The following is a 15,481-nucleotide window of genomic DNA, read 5'->3' on the forward strand; positions in this document are numbered from 1 at the left end:
GCGTCGTCTGAGTCTCTGGAATCTTCCAAGGGCTTAGGGTTTACGGAGGTTGTTTTCCCCAATTCAAAACATTTTTTCTTTATGTTATATATTTTATTAAGATATAAGACATCATTTAAATATTATACATTGGTGAATATTATCTTATAATTTGTTTTTAATTACCTAACAGCGTCACACACACTATACACACACCACATTTGTATTCCTTTATTTCACCAAACTTGTTCCTTCTGCGTTGTCTGAGATTTTCCATTAAAGTGAAGAGCTCAATCAACCAACTTTCAACAGAAGACGGACACAAACTTCGGCGATTTTCTCCGGTCGGTAAATTTCCTTGGAGAATTTTACTCAAACGACCGATTTGGGTCCCACCTATTTCACGTGTACCCCAGAAAAAACATAACACTTTTTTTTCATGTGAAAAGACGAAATTACCCTTAATGAATACGCGATTTTTATCCGTTCGAAAACAACTTCGTTATTACGACTTCGTAATTAATTCTAAATATAGTTACAATTGATTCTAAAAAAGGTGGTAAAAAAATCATATGTCTTATTTTAGTGGTATATCAGTTATATGTTAGTCGTAATAAGGTCGCAAAAAATAAAACGAAAAGGGTATTTCGGACTTTTCCAACCGAAAAGTGGGTTAAAATTAAATTTTTTTTTTCCGGTGGTGTACACTGAAATTGCTGCGAGCCAAGTGAATTATTTGAGTAATATTCCCATTTCCTTGTCCGATCTTACTCCTCACCTCACGAAGCGAATCTGTGACATTGATCTCGCGTTTCAATTCTCTGCAACCTCGTCCTTTGACCATTTCCATTTCTTTCGTTCTCAATGAATTTGTGTTCGGGCTGTGATTCCTTTCGCTCTACTCTGTTTTTACTATATAATGTTATTAACAGTGATCAAATGATTATTTGTATTATTTTTATCATTATATTATGATATTTTTATATTAATTTTTTGTATTATATTTAATTTTATCAAATTTATATATAAAGTCTAAAAATTTTATATATACATATATTAATTTATTTAATTTCGCAAAACGGATTATCTTTAAGCTATTTGAAAGAACAATTAACGTCAGTTTGAAACAAACGGAAAGAGTCACTTAAAACAAACCTAATCAAATCTCTCAAGTTGTCCACACCACAAAAAACAAAAAACATTACACAAACCTTTTGTGATCCGGAAAGAACACTAATAATACTTAGTGTTCATCATCGATATCATCTTTGGGGCGGGTAGAGATGGAGTCTCGCCTTGGCCGATGCTTCCTCCACTTTTTCTTCGGCATAGATGTTATCCAAGACGGGACCTCACAGCCCGACGCAGTCATTGCATTGGCTATATTGCGCAGAAAAGGCGTGTCTTCTTCCGTGTAGAGCGTTATGGCTTCTCCGCTTCTTCCCGCTCTCCCAGACCGTCCTGTTCAGGTGAAATCATCGATATCGTTATAGACAGATCATCGTCACAAGATCCGGGTTGGAAAAGAGGGTTATTATAGATATAGAGATGCAGGTTCATAAACAGAAGAGCTGAAGAATTTTGCATACAACTTGGAAGAAGAAGAAGAAGAAGAAGAGTTGGATCAAGTTCAAAAGTAGAGACTTTAAGCTCTGGAAACACATTGTCTCCTTTCAACGCTGTGCCCAGAAAGCTATTGGTTGCTAGGCTGGTAAAGACAAGACATATAGGGTGAAAAGTACATTTGAAAGGAGACAATGTGTTTGAAACAGGACAAACCAAGCAAAGATGTACATAATAAGACACTACTAATTTGTAAAATATGCATTCACTTTGAATTTGACACATTAGGTGTTCGAAAGAGCGACAGTTTAGACACACTTTGGCATGTTTGGGAAGGAATATCGAGGTTACTATATGATATATGTGATTCCAAGAATAAAGAAACGTACCTATTCTGTGGATATAAGCTGAAGCAGAATCCGGAAAATCGTAGTTTATAACGCAGTTGACACCTTTGAAATCCATACCTCTGGCAATCACGTCAGTGGCAATCAGAACCCATGTTTTGCCGGCTCTGAAATTATCGACAGCATTTTCACGCTGCATCCAAAGATTAAGGTTAGTATTTGGAAACCAATGAAAGACAAGAAGCTAATTCCATTCAGAAGTTTCATTATCTCGACTAAGTTACCTCTACTTGAGAGAGATCAGAATGGATGATACCAAATCTGATGTTGTCATATTTCAGTTCGTCGTAGAGTTCCTTTGCTCGTTGCTTGCTTTGCAGGAAGATCAGTACAGGTGGATTCAGACTCTACTGCCAAGTAGAAAAAATCAGTTGCAGAAATGGTAGCTAGAAGTACTGAAACTAATGAGTTGAAGTGGATTATGTTCACTCATAAATCTCCAGCACTTAAAAATCCAGCGCAATACACAAGCCTAGTGTAGTAGCTACATATAAATGCACTTCTCCAAGGCTTGTATGTGAAATGCAAGAAATCTAATTTTCAAAAATGTTGAAATTTGAGGTATTTGAACATGTAAAAGAAAGCATTTTAAGACAACCGACTCACCTCTGCAAAGATTTGACGAAGAGCAAGAAGTTTTCCTTCTTCACTTCCAGCGAAAACCAGCTTTTGCTTAACAGTCTCCGAAGCTGTGTTCCTGAGAATGTGAAAATGTAAGATCCTTTGCCAGAAGTTTCTGAAAAAATTACAGGCTTTAGTGTTGTCCCTCTACTCACTTGCGGCCAATAATCACCCGAACAGCATCGTGCATCTTAGAACATGCAAGCTCCTCGACAAATTCCGGCAGAGTAGCACTGAACATTGAACGTACAATCGAAGGGTTGGAACAGGCCTTAACCACAAAATCAATCTGCTTTACCAAGTCCAGCTCAAACAGCTTGTCAGATTCATCGAGGACAAGATATTCAACCCTGTCATTCAACAAAGACTATAATCAGAATACACATACAAACAGATAAAGGTGTGTACGTGTATGCATAAGTACAGATTTATTTTGCAAGTATCAACAACTAACTTCCATCTTCTGGAACCTGTCATCTCAAATAATTTCATTAAGACATTTGAAGTATGTCGGGACGCACTTGCTTAAGTCAATCTTTTTGGTCTTGATAGCCCTTTGTAACCGCAATGGCGTCGACACTAGAATATCACAGTGAAGCTTTGAGAAATCAGCAGTTTTGACAAGGACTTTGGTCATTATTTTGATTCTAAACTTGCTCCCTTTTGTAAGTTTCTTTCCTTCTCTAGCAGTTTGAGCAGCCAGCTCCCGAGTAGGAGAGAGAATAACGGCTCTTATACCATCGGTTGAAGGGCGCTAAAAAGACAGGGAAATCATAAGCATGATTCGAGAATCAGAATTTATGATAATAATTCAGCTCAAAGCCTCAAAGGAAAACACAACTAATTACCTTAAGATTTATAAGCATTGGACATATGAAAGCAAAGGTTTTCCCTGACCCAGTTGGAGCACAGGCAAAGCATTCACGATCCTGGCAACAAGAACGAAAAACATCAAAACTAGAACCATAAACTCATAAAGAGGTTCACAAATTAAATCCAGATGAGCAAATCTTCCCTTTTTTTACTCTTTTTCTTCAAAGCGATTGTGTATGATAAGAAAGAGAAACAAAGATTCGAGTTAAGAAGAACATACAGATAGGAGGATTGGAATGGCCTGCCTCTGGATTGGAGTTGGCTCTTTGAATCCATGTTCAGCCAAATTCCGCAAGATGTATCGCTTACAACCATACCTGTAAACAAGTAAAGCCTTCATTCCAAAAATTGCACCGGTAAGGCTCAACCAAGAGGAGAGACAAATCTATACGATGAAATGGCAACATAAAAGATGAACGTAGGATGTACGAAGATTTAAACTTATGATTACAGTATATCAACAGAAATAAATAACCAAAGAAAGGAGACACCATCTTCAATGCGTATTCTCAAGGACCAGATTTTACAAACAAACATGTAAAAGAAAGCATTTTAAGACAACCGACTCACCTCTGCAAAGATTTGACGAAGAGCAAGAAGTTTTCCTTCTTCACTTCCAGCGAAAACCAGCTTTTGCTTAACAGTCTCCGAAGCTGTGTTCCTGAGAATGTGAAAATGTAAGATCCTTTGCCAGAAGTTTCTGAAAAAATTACAGGCTTTAGTGTTGTCCCTCTACTCACTTGCGGCCAATAATCACCCGAACAGCATCGTGCATCTTAGAACATGCAAGCTCCTCGACAAATTCCGGCAGAGTAGCACTGAACATTGAACGTACAATCGAAGGGTTGGAACAGGCCTTAACCACAAAATCAATCTGCTTTACCAAGTCCAGCTCAAACAGCTTGTCAGATTCATCGAGGACAAGATATTCAACCCTGTCATTCAACAAAGACTATAATCAGAATACACATACAAACAGATAAAGGTGTGTACGTGTATGCATAAGTACAGATTTATTTTGCAAGTATCAACAACTAACTTCCATCTTCTGGAACCTGTCATCTCAAATAATTTCATTAAGACATTTGAAGTATGTCGGGACGCACTTGCTTAAGTCAATCTTTTTGGTCTTGATAGCCCTTTGTAACCGCAATGGCGTCGACACTAGAATATCACAGTGAAGCTTTGAGAAATCAGCAGTTTTGACAAGGACTTTGGTCATTATTTTGATTCTAAACTTGCTCCCTTTTGTAAGTTTCTTTCCTTCTCTAGCAGTTTGAGCAGCCAGCTCCCGAGTAGGAGAGAGAATAACGGCTCTTATACCATCGGTTGAAGGGCGCTAAAAAGACAGGGAAATCATAAGCATGATTCGAGAATCAGAATTTATGATAATAATTCAGCTCAAAGCCTCAAAGGAAAACACAACTAATTACCTTAAGATTTATAAGCATTGGACATATGAAAGCAAAGGTTTTCCCTGACCCAGTTGGAGCACAGGCAAAGCATTCACGATCCTGGCAACAAGAACGAAAAACATCAAAACTAGAACCATAAACTCATAAAGAGGTTCACAAATTAAATCCAGATGAGCAAATCTTCCCTTTTTTTACTCTTTTTCTTCAAAGCGATTGTGTATGATAAGAAAGAGAAACAAAGATTCGAGTTAAGAAGAACATACAGATAGGAGGATTGGAATGGCCTGCCTCTGGATTGGAGTTGGCTCTTTGAATCCATGTTCAGCCAAATTCCGCAAGATGTATCGCTTACAACCATACCTGTAAACAAGTAAAGCCTTCATTCCAAAAATTGCACCGGTAAGGCTCAACCAAGAGGAGAGACAAATCTATACGATGAAATGGCAACATAAAAGATGAACGTAGGATGTACGAAGATTTAAACTTATGATTACAGTATATCAACAGAAATAAATAACCAAAGAAAGGAGACACCATCTTCAATGCGTATTCTCAAGGACCAGATTTTACAAACAAACGTCAAACAACTTATCCCGAAACCCAAATCAGTACAACTACCCGCCAAAGGAAACCTGATTCCACGCACCTCGATGCTAATTCCATGAAGCTTCTAAGTGGGGACGGAATGTTTCTCCCAGAGACATGAATGTTGTACTTTTTCCGAAACAAAGCATCTCGCTGTCATCAAAGGACAAACAATCTATAAATCTTGTCTCTGACAAAACACATGGACATGATGTTGGTACAGTGACACCAAAAGAAATGAGGGAAAACGGTCTCAACCTCCATTTGACGATAAAATTCCTTCTTTGGGTTATCGGCTATCTCATCCTCCTCTCTCTGCTCTTCATCACCAGCCTTAGCAGATACTTTCTTCGAGCTCTTGAACACTTCAAACCCCTCAACAGTTTCTTTTTACCCACCACCAGAATTGAATCCAAAACATCACATACTGAGTTAGTCAAAATGCTAACCTAGAGAATAACAATCAAACAAACACTGTTCATGTTCCTTTTGTTAACCTGAATGAGCAGATTTCCGTTTCCTCTTCTTTGTTGACACAAGTTTCTTCTCTGGTCGGGGTTCCTCTTCCTCAAAGAAGCTCAGTTCCTTGCTCGATTCATCGTTTTCTTTCCCATCCTGACAATAGGAATACGCCACATATGAACCCAAATCAAGTCAATAGGACAAACACGAAGGTGAAACGGGAGAGAGAGGGATTACCTTAAACCTAGCGAAATCGGAAGCGAACTTCTTCTTATTGAAGCTCGTCCCGGCAAACAGAAAAGAGGCGCTTTTCTCCATCAATGAAGAACCCTAAAAACCGAGGAAGGACGACATGAACACAGATCGAAAATCTAACAGCGCTCCCAATTTCACAAAAACCAGAGAATTAACGTGGGCGATGAAGAAGCCCTATTTACCTCGAAACAATGATCGGGAGAATAAGAAACCTGAAGACCGCAGCAAATTCAGAGAAATCTCTGGCCAAGAAGAGAGGGGCTGCGAACGAGAGAAGAACAGTGAGAAAGAACACAAACCCCGACTAAAACCCTTTTTGGCAAAACACAGATCGTAATAATGTTAGTTATAGTCGGAAAAAAAAAGGTTCCATTAAAAATCCTTCAAACACTTGCTTCGACAAATATTGACAATCAAACACCGTACCATACCCGGTTCAAACCGGTTTAGCGAGTTGGAAATTCTTCCATCCTAATTTTAATTTCATCGAAACATAACCGAAAATTTTTCGGTTCTGTAATTGATGTGGCAAAATTTATTTTTAAAAAGGGTAAAACCTCTAAAAAAACCTCTAAAAAACTCCAACTTGCAAAAATATATACAAATAAACCTTTAAATTAAAAAACTATCATTCAATTCTCGAATTTGTAATTTATCTTTCAAGTTAAAGGTTTATTTGTATATATTTCAGCAAAAGCAAAGGGCCCTTTTTAACAAACACACTTAAGACTCCCAAACAAAAAACACGGCTCGACAACTAACTGAAGATTTTACACCAAATCCGATCAGTATAACCGTCATGACTCAGAGCAATCTATTCATTCAAGCATCTTATCAAATACTTGACGAGTATCTGACAAAATTACTGTTGTTTCGTGGCTCAAAACGCATAACATCAAATTCCCAAATGCAGATACAAAACCAAATTTGCTAGTTTAAATAGCTCGTCGAGCATCAGAAACAAAGAGAATCTACCGAATCATGGAACAATCAATCAATACGAATGACACTTAAATTCAATACAAACATATGGTGAGATCCAAAGCGTTCCGAATGAAAGACGAACCATCTCCAAGATCACAACACAAAACGAAATCCGAAATCCATTCGAGTTTGATCGAAACAACAGACAATAACAGCGCCAAATTAACAGGGAATAAAGAAGATCAAATAGAGAAAGAGAACCATACCCCATGTTGACGAGAGTGAGGGTGCGGCCACAGCGGAGAGAACGCAACGAAGCAGAAATCTGAAGCGGTGACAAAAACCCCAATGGGACAATTATTTATGCAGCACGAGAAAGCCTCGTCGATATAACATGTTATCGGGCCTACTAATGGGCCCAATAGGCTAAGCCCATTTTATTACAGTTGGTGGGTGCTACGTTCGGAACATTTTCTACGCTTGCAAGTACGCCCTGCCCTCTCTTTTGTTTGTTTGGAACGATTAATTCTTGTATTAGTGTATGTATTACTAGTAACGAATAATTGACACATAAGTGTAAAGTGTAATCGAATTGAATTTGATAAACTGATTTCAAACTGAACTAAATAAAATATAAAGGATATGTAAATGTGTCAAATATAATAACGTATTTAAAAACGATAATGATTACAAAATTCGAATTCATTTTTGACTAAAAAATGAAATTAAAATTTTATTTATTAAAAGCAAAATTTGGGTATGAACTTTTCATGTAAATTGAAAAGTTAAGATATTTTTTTAGAATTTTTTTCAAAAAATAACCGAAAAAATTCAAATTGAATTCAAACTAAAGCATGGCACAAACGAGATGAAAGAATACAAGCTCTATAACGAGATTGTGTCACAACTCACAACTACAAGTCATGACATCCGTTCGTAATCGGATCTATCTGCTAGTAAAGAGGCGAGACGGCTAAAAGGCAGAAGCGCTTCCATTGGACCGGCCGAGCATAATATCTTTGGCTTCGTTGATCTTGGACGCGAGGTAATGGCTTCCCCCTGCGTCTGGATGGTTAGCCACCATCACTCTCCTATGCGCTTCCCTCACTTTCTCCCTCGCCGTGCTTTCTCTGTTAAACACCACCGGACAGACGATATTACATTGGACGACCAAGAACGCACTCTTAGGCCACAACAAGAACACGAGCTTCCACCCATTTCAAACCTCACAAAAGACATCCGAGTGATTCAATTTCCGACTGCTGATGAAATATAGTATGCGGGTTTTGAATCCCTCGTATTGTATTCCATGAAAAAAAAGATGAGCAGCAAGTATCAGCCCGCTTTCTGAGATAACGAGCCGAAAGACTAGTAGCTTATCAGTCCAATGTGATTCCAAAATCAAAATTACTTCCCCCATCTCACGCGTCTAGTTGATCAAATCAAGTTTTAGGAAGATTAAGAAGGGGAGATGTATACCTAACTCCAAGAATCAGAGCAGCTTCTCGCCGTGTCATTGTAGATTGGAAGCCGTCGTCGTAAAACCTGCAGATTCTGGGCCTTGGGTCTTGCCTTGAAAGCTTGCCATGCCTCCATTCCATATTTGCCCGCATATGCAGCGGCCACCGCCATGCCTGCTACTATTGGCGCCACCTGATCCAGACAAAGAGATGCCTATAAAACAAAAATCTCAGCAGCAACTTTCTGATATTACACAACACTCTGAACAAATTTTCCAGTAACTCACCACTTGTCCCAATGTTCTGGTACTAGTACTACCATTCAATTCACAGCCTATGAATGAATCCGACAAAAATTCCCCAAAACCAACTAAACTTGATAGATTTCTTGGTTTGTAAGAACTTATTCTATCCATGTTATAGCAATCAATAAAACTTGGGTTGGGACTCTCTTCTCCAGAACGCAGAAAGGAAAACGAAATCAATTAAAGATCAAATTCGAACATTCAGATTCTCTCCCAATCGGTCATCGGGGAGGAAGAAATCCAATCGGAGAAGGAAGGACACGTAGCACTACAGAAATCAATCGCCGACAAAGATCTCTGCAACCCATAATCCTAACATCGTCTATCAAAATCCAAAATCGCCCAATGAAGACGACACAGACCCGAAAAAGCAACCCGCGCACGCAAGAACAAATCACACAAAAGACGAAAAAACGAAGAAGAAGAAGAATAATAGAACACAAACAAACATATAACTTACCATTGTTACCGCAGATCAAGCAACACGACAGGAAAAAACAAAAGGTTGTAGCGGAATGTGAATCTTCATGAACGGAAATCAGATTTTAGATCCCGGATATCCTAAACATACTTTAAGGCTACTTCATGTTGCCAAAGAGACAACAAACTTAACTTCAACGACCGAATTTGCTTAATTTTCGGAATAAAAAAGCAGATGTTGGACCATATCAATAGCAGTAAGGAGTACATTAGGTCACAAGGAAATACCTGATGAGAGTATGCATAAGCCAATGCCCTTTCCCTTCTCATCGCTGCCTCATATCTGCTCAGAATATTGGCCTCGACCTGTTCCTTTGACTGCAAACTATCATCCCAATCATCCCCATTCTGCAGTCACAGCCAAAAAGAGGGGGGGAAAAGTGTAAGCATAAGCCAAAATGATGGACTCCATAGAAATGATTTAAAGTAGCAGTTTAGTTAATTGACCACTGTTTCGAGAGAAAGAAAAGGGAGAGACCCTCAAGTTGGCGAGCTCTATGGCATTCTTCTGAAGGAGTTGCTTCTGGCGAGCCTGGTTCTCTTCTGACATCCTAATTCTCCTTGTTTGGATCTGTGATTGAACACGAGAGAGAGTCTGCATACACCTAAGGGTATTTGCGACTTGTCGTTTCACGACAGGTTCTTCCATCAGTGACTTGAGTCTGACCAGACCCCTCAAGGCCCGCAATGCTCTTCTTGCCTGGAATAGTGAAACCACAGCAGACAACACGGTTGCAAACATAGGAGTTTCTTGATAAAGATACCTTTAGATCCCTAATAAGGAGTGAAAAAATAGCAAAAAGTGTTTGATACTTCCATTGAAAGACTAGAGAACTGATCCAGGAACAGTGAAGACTAGTCAGTGAAAGACTAGAGAACTGATCAATGTTTCATTAACACACTTATCATCGTGTCAGCATTCATTGATAGCACATGACATTAGGAGTAACCAACTTGTCTGCAGAGAAGCTAATACTAAACATAAAAGTGATAAAACATACCAAATAGCCCCTAAATGCTGTCTGAATCATGATAGCTGCTGCTTCATCATTCGACTTCCCAGCAATATGAGCAGGCTTAGCACAATTAATCCCTTTCTGAGGATGCAACAATTAAGGAAATGAAATGAACAGCATAATACACAACGTGAAAATATACCCAGCATACAGCCCTTTTATCCCTTGCCCTTTCCATATTGAATATCCAGCCTGGAACATTCCAGTATAATAACCATACATTTGACCACTTGATTTCACCGGAAGGCTGTTCTTCGTAATATAAGAGCTCCAGGAAGTTTTGTGCCTTGAATTTGCATCCGTTGTTTTATTACTTCACAAGGAACATATACAAAAGAACCAAGTGTATCACCTGGATCAAGTAAAGAAGCAACATAAAACATGAACTCCTTTGACATCTCCATCGATGTAGGAAATCAATTCTGATCGTTCAAAAGCACAAGAAAAAAAATCAATACCCACTTGAGGAAAAGTATCGTCTTTTCTCAACACTCGTTTACGCATTTCTAATAAGTAAATACATGTTCCAATTCACAATCATATACCCTATCGGCACACGATTACATATAATACAATCGACCAGAGTGTTCTCATGGATATCACATGATCAAATCTCAACATTTCGCTCATGAACGCACCGAATAAGCAGAATCATACGGCTACGTTGCAGACACATCAACTTCAAATGGCGACGATTATCTTTCCAAATTCATTTCCCGCCGCGAAAATCAATGCGAAATGAGGGACGGAGAGACAGATCGAAACTCACCGAAGAAGTGATCGTGCGTGGGTTTGGCGTTGACGGTCTGAGCGTCGTCTGTCTCTCTGGAATCTTCCAAGGGCTTAGGGTTTACGGAGGAGGTTGTTTTCCCCAATTCAAACATTTTTTCTTTATATTATATATTTTATTAAGATATAAGACATCATTTAAATATTATACATTGGTGAATATTATCTTATAATTTATTTTTAATTACCTAACAGCGTCACACACACTATACACACACCCCATTTGTATTCCTTTATTTCACCAAACTTGTTCCTTCTGCGTTGTCTGAGATTTTCCATTAAAGTGAAGAGCTCAATCAACCAACTTTCAACAGAAGACGGACACAAACTTCGGCGATTTTCTCCGGTCGGTAAATTTCCTTGTCCGATCTTCCTCCTCACCTCACGAAGCGAATCTGTGATATTGATCTCGCGTTTCATTTCTCTGCAACCTCGTCCTTTGACCATTTCTTTCGTTCTCAATGAATTTGTGTTCGGGCTGTGATTCCTTTCGCTCTACTCTGTATCTGAAAATTTTCTGGAGGATTTCTTTGTGATTTGATCGACCAGTACGCTTTTGATCTGGGTTTCCTTGTGATTTGAGCGGGTTCTTTGTTATTTGATCGACTAGTACGCTTTGGAGTTTTCTATAATATGGATCCACGAGCTGCTTATGTTGACGAACGTGTTTGCTTTACATTTTCTATGAGACCTGTTTAGTTAAGTGTGATTTAATCTCATCTTGGCTTTGATTCAGAGGATTATCATTGATGGTGATGCTGTGTACCTTGTCTGTCTTAATTCGACCAATTCTATGTTATTAGGGTTCTTGTATGTGCACATTTTGTTCCCTTTTTCTTGTTTATTAATATCATTGCATCCAAGATTGTGAAAATGGGTACCTGGTTTTTGCTTATACATAGTGTTTGTTCAAGTGAACATCGTGTCTTAATGGAAGCTTTCATCTTTCATTGTCTGCAGCTCCAAGTTTGATGGAAACATTAACGGGTGCCCGGGTAGTGCCAGTCCAAGCTCCCCGTAGAAAGTTCTCTTCGCATTTTGCAAAATTATCGTCACTAGAGTTGAGGCGGTATCCTTGTAGGGGTCGTGTTATGATTATGAACCCACCCAAATCACTTCGTCCCATAGCTGCTTCGGTTCAGCCACAGGAGTCATCAGCTTTAAGTCACAAAAGCAACACTCTTCCTTCTAAAGGTTCTACATAAATACAGAGTTTTTTTTCGTTTTTCTAGGACCTGTTATTTTCTAAGCTTTGAGCTTTTGAAAATATTTTCTTTTGCTCTAAGCTTTTGTGTTGTTATAGTTTGTGTCTGCATGTTTTGCAGCTAAATTTCTACCATTTCTTGTTGGTTTTCTGCTATTCTAGAGGTCCTTGGTCTTTGGAAAAGTGCTGAGGCAGTCTGCTTCGATGTCGATAGCACGGTTTGTGTGGATGAAGGTATTGACGAACTTGCAGAGTTCTGTGGAGCTGGGACGGCTGTTGCTGAATGGACTGCTAGGTTGGTGGTCCATCTCAACATACAATTATATTCTACAACTCTTATGTTTTTCTAGGTTTATGTCTGAAAATCTTGAAAATTGGTTCTTAGAGCGATGGGTGGATCCGTTCCATTTGAAGAGGCCTTAGCCGCAAGACTCTCTTTGTTCAAGCCTTCTCTATCCGAGGTTCAAGATTTTCTCCAGAAGAGACCCCCAAGGTATTTGTTTTATCTTCATATAACCTTGACTATGTCACTATTTCTGTTCTTAAACTTGATTTTTTGCCCTTTGATTGAAAACACTTTCTTTTCACATAGAAAGATTTGCAAATGCAGTTTAGATCCTTTCTTTTTCTGAAAGAGATTTCTTATGGTTCACCATCGCTGTATCCTTACCGTTAGCCTCTGAATGGAAATTGTATATGCTTCATTTATTCCTCTAGGTCAGATTGCTTCATTATAATGTTTCTCCTTGATTTTGCAGACTATCTCCTGGCATAGAAGAGCTGGTCAAGAAGTTGAGAGCCCATAAAACTGATGTCTATTTGATTTCCGGAGGTTTTCGTCAGATGATCAATGTACGCTCTTTATTCCCCTCGTTTCGTCTTGCACCGGGAAGTATTTTACTACTTCCAATTTTCCTTGCAATAATTTAGGCTGATAGGATCTGTGCATAGGAAAGACATTGTCACAGTGACATCAGTGGCAAGAGTGATACTTGAATCAGACAGCTATTGCCCGAAAGTAATGTCTGGCTAATACATTCATGTTCGTTACTGTTGAGTGTTTGTTCTTCTACTCTGTCTAGTTCGAAACTCAACTATCACAGTGATAGTCTTTCTGATGATGTTTCTTTTTTTATGTAGCCTGTGGCCTCGATTCTTGGGATCCCGGAGGGAAACATCTTTGCCAATAACCTTTTATTCGGAAGCTCTGGCGAGTTCCTGGGCTTTGACGAGAACGAACCCACATCAAGAAGCGGAGGAAAAGCAACGGCGGTCCAACAAATACGCAAGGTTCGTGTAGTGACTTTGATTCTTCATCTATACCTTTCTCGGGTCCAAATACATCTTATGCATGTACCGATACAACTCTTGGTTTTCAGGCTCGTGGTTACAAGGCATTGGCCATGATTGGAGACGGAGCAACCGACCTCGAGGTAAGCTAATTCCGCCTTTCACGCTAGTAGCTACTCTACTAATTCAACTAGATCGAGCGTAATGTGATGCAAACAACGGTTAATGATGGTGATAATCTTGTTAATTCCTGGTCGGAAACGCAGGCACGCAAACCAGGTGGAGCAGACTTGTTCATATGCTACGGAGGAGTCCAGCTTCGTGAAGCAGTTGCAGCCAAAGCAGACTGGTTGGTCTTCGATTTTCAACATCTTATAAGCTCCTTGGATTGAAGCCCTCAAGAGAAGCCAAAATCACTAGAATGGAATCTTTGATTCATATTATTGCCAATAACATTTCGATTTTTATTTAGACAGATTGTTTTGTATGCTTCTGCAAAAACGACTTTGGAATAAGAATGTGGTTTGACAATCACCAATGTGCTTTGCTTCTTGAACGAAACTGTAAAATCATTACACATACATATGATTTGCTGATAACTAAATGCAAGAGAGATGTTTAGAAGCAAGTTATAGTCTTGAAGTGCTTCAGCCAAATGATCAGAACAAAAAGTAAACTATCCTCGTTATCCATCCAAGTTATAAACAGTGGTTCCTGTCATTACCAAAGACAGAATCCCATGTTTTTTTTTTTTGGGAAAACAAATAGAGATCGAACGACCAACTCTCGGAAGAGAAACTAGACAGCATTTGCCCCACAAGTAAAGTTTTTTTTTTGGTGGTGGTAAATGACCTGCCTAATTCATTCATTCATGTTCGTTATTGCGAATGCTCGTTAACCTCATAAGCTTCTCTTCTATCGGGAGCGTGCGTAATTCACCCGAATTCTTTGCCCGTCGAAATCCTGCACAAGTTAGAAACCTCGATAAATTTTCCGGCTGATCAAAAGCCAATCAAAGCATAAGCCATCTCAGGGTTTATCCGAGGCATTTAGATAGTAATTCATCAGAGACTATCTCCTTGAATATGACACCGATCCATATTCAGACCCTCCAAGGCAATACCTATTTCGACTTTACGATTTCGAGAGGGAGAAATAAACCTAGTGCACACTACTAATGCAACAAGAAACTTGTGGTGCGGGAAAGATGGAAAAATGTATCGTATAGGTGTACTCCGTTTCCAGAAATCGACTGTCCATAACGAGACAGATTAGAAGTCGGGGAAAAGAAATTGGATTAACATTGAAACTAGCCATGTTGCCACGCTGCAAGCATCAAAAGAAATTACCCGTCCATCCAATGCTCGTATTGCACGTGAAGCCTCTTTATCCAAATTAAATGTCACAAAACCGAACCCCCTCGGTTTACCAGTCTCACGGTCCTTAATAACATTCGCTGCATTGAGTAAAAATTAAAAAGATCGATAAAACCACGAAATGAGGGATACAAAGATTGATGAGATGTTGATCTCGGATAACTTCATTAAATGAGGAAAGAAGCTAACTTTCGAAGGCTAAAGTTCCGTAACAGCGAAAAAGGAGATCACTACCTTCGACGACATTCCCATATTTACTGAAAGCTTCTTTTAAACCATTATCATCGACGCCGAAAGGGAGACCTGAAACAATAACAAACCCGGCATTCGTAAATCAAACAAAATGGAACCGAAAAAGAAAAATCTTCCAAACAACAGAAACAAAAAAGCTGGGACATACGTCCGACAAAGAGCCTCGGCTGGGATATGCTTTGGAAGCCTAGTAGCAAAGGGTCAGCGGCTCGGGTGCCGCTCTTC

General features: G+C 39.1%; 5 protein-coding genes and 1 pseudogene across 6 annotated transcripts in view; 1 reads left to right on the forward strand and 5 right to left on the reverse strand.

The window, feature by feature from the left end:
- LOC104813287 (mitochondrial substrate carrier family protein E) overlaps positions 1-11,149 on the reverse strand; it is a 14,147-nt gene extending 2,998 nt beyond the window's left edge. Inside the window, exon 1 of the mRNA XM_010540855.2 lies at positions 11,115-11,149. The gene's annotated coding sequence lies outside the window, so the exon portion shown is untranslated. The remainder of the gene's footprint in view (positions 1-11,114) is intronic.
- Positions 1,061-7,430, reverse strand: LOC104812105 (DEAD-box ATP-dependent RNA helicase 57-like). Its single transcript, XM_010539089.1, has 14 exons — positions 7,351-7,430; positions 6,343-6,421; positions 6,143-6,235; positions 5,941-6,058; positions 5,702-5,829; positions 5,505-5,596; positions 5,122-5,218; positions 4,877-4,957; positions 4,550-4,782; positions 4,184-4,378; positions 4,014-4,104; positions 2,174-2,296; positions 1,932-2,082; positions 1,061-1,440 (listed from the first exon to the last, which is right to left on the reverse strand). Exons 3-14 carry the CDS (start codon positions 6,221-6,223, stop codon positions 1,223-1,225), a joined length of 1,608 nt encoding a protein of 535 aa, XP_010537391.1. The 5' UTR covers positions 6,224-6,235; positions 6,343-6,421; positions 7,351-7,430; the 3' UTR covers positions 1,061-1,222.
- LOC104812104 (DEAD-box ATP-dependent RNA helicase 57-like) lies at positions 2,207-3,798 on the reverse strand. Its single transcript, XM_010539088.1, has 6 exons — positions 3,664-3,798; positions 3,419-3,499; positions 3,092-3,324; positions 2,726-2,920; positions 2,556-2,646; positions 2,207-2,299 (listed from the first exon to the last, which is right to left on the reverse strand). Exons 1-6 carry the CDS (start codon positions 3,781-3,783, stop codon positions 2,297-2,299), a joined length of 723 nt encoding a protein of 240 aa, XP_010537390.1. The 5' UTR covers positions 3,784-3,798; the 3' UTR covers positions 2,207-2,296.
- On the reverse strand, positions 7,903-11,153 carry LOC104812103 (annotated as a pseudogene).
- Positions 11,154-11,353: 200 nt separating this feature from the next.
- Positions 11,354-14,162, forward strand: LOC104812106 (phosphoserine phosphatase, chloroplastic). Its single transcript, XM_010539091.2, has 8 exons — positions 11,354-11,480; positions 12,095-12,328; positions 12,501-12,633; positions 12,724-12,831; positions 13,097-13,190; positions 13,479-13,628; positions 13,718-13,771; positions 13,895-14,162. The coding sequence occupies exons 2-8, from the start codon at positions 12,106-12,108 to the stop codon at positions 14,018-14,020; spliced, it is 888 nt and encodes a 295-aa protein (XP_010537393.1). The 5' UTR covers positions 11,354-11,480; positions 12,095-12,105; the 3' UTR covers positions 14,021-14,162.
- Positions 14,163-14,213: 51 nt separating this feature from the next.
- LOC104812107 (glycine-rich RNA-binding protein 5, mitochondrial-like) overlaps positions 14,214-15,481 on the reverse strand; it is a 2,060-nt gene continuing 792 nt past the window's right edge. For both annotated transcript variants that reach the window (XM_010539092.2, XM_010539093.2), the window contains exons 3-6: positions 15,405-15,481; positions 15,239-15,307; positions 14,978-15,084; positions 14,214-14,591 (exon numbers count right to left, since the gene is read on the reverse strand). In XM_010539092.2, coding sequence (XP_010537394.1) covers positions 14,544-14,591; positions 14,978-15,084; positions 15,239-15,307; positions 15,405-15,481 — 301 coding nt within the window. In that variant the 3' untranslated portion in view covers positions 14,214-14,543. The remainder of the gene's footprint in view (positions 14,592-14,977; positions 15,085-15,238; positions 15,308-15,404) is intronic.

Source organism: Tarenaya hassleriana, unplaced genomic scaffold, assembly GCF_000463585.1.
Source record: "Tarenaya hassleriana unplaced genomic scaffold, ASM46358v1 Cleome2, whole genome shotgun sequence".
NCBI classification, from domain to species: domain Eukaryota; kingdom Viridiplantae; phylum Streptophyta; class Magnoliopsida; order Brassicales; family Cleomaceae; genus Tarenaya; species Tarenaya hassleriana.

Coding starts and splice junctions, on each gene's coding strand:
- LOC104812104 (XM_010539088.1), bottom strand. CDS start 3,783: ATGAAGGCTTTACTTGTTTACAGGTATGGTTGTAAGCGATACATCTTG. Junction 3,500..3,663: donor CCATTCCAATCCTCCTATCT/GTATGTTCTTCT, acceptor TCTTGTTGCCAG/GATCGTGAATGCTTTGCCTG. Junction 2,921..3,091: donor AAAAAGATTGACTTAAGCAA/GTGCGTCCCGAC, acceptor GTTGAATGACAG/GGTTGAATATCTTGTCCTCG.
- LOC104812105 (XM_010539089.1), bottom strand. CDS start 6,223: ATGGAGAAAAGCGCCTCTTTTCTGTTTGCCGGGACGAGCTTCAATAAG. Junction 4,783..4,876: donor CAATGCTTATAAATCTTAAG/GTAATTAGTTGT, acceptor CTGTCTTTTTAG/CGCCCTTCAACCGATGGTAT. Junction 4,105..4,183: donor CGGGTGATTATTGGCCGCAA/GTGAGTAGAGGG, acceptor TCACATTCTCAG/GAACACAGCTTCGGAGACTG.
- LOC104812106 (XM_010539091.2), top strand. CDS start 12,106: ATGGAAACATTAACGGGTGCCCGGGTAGTGCCAGTCCAAGCTCCCCGT. Junction 12,832..13,096: donor CTCCAGAAGAGACCCCCAAG/GTATTTGTTTTA, acceptor TTGATTTTGCAG/ACTATCTCCTGGCATAGAAG. Junction 13,772..13,894: donor ACGGAGCAACCGACCTCGAG/GTAAGCTAATTC, acceptor TCGGAAACGCAG/GCACGCAAACCAGGTGGAGC.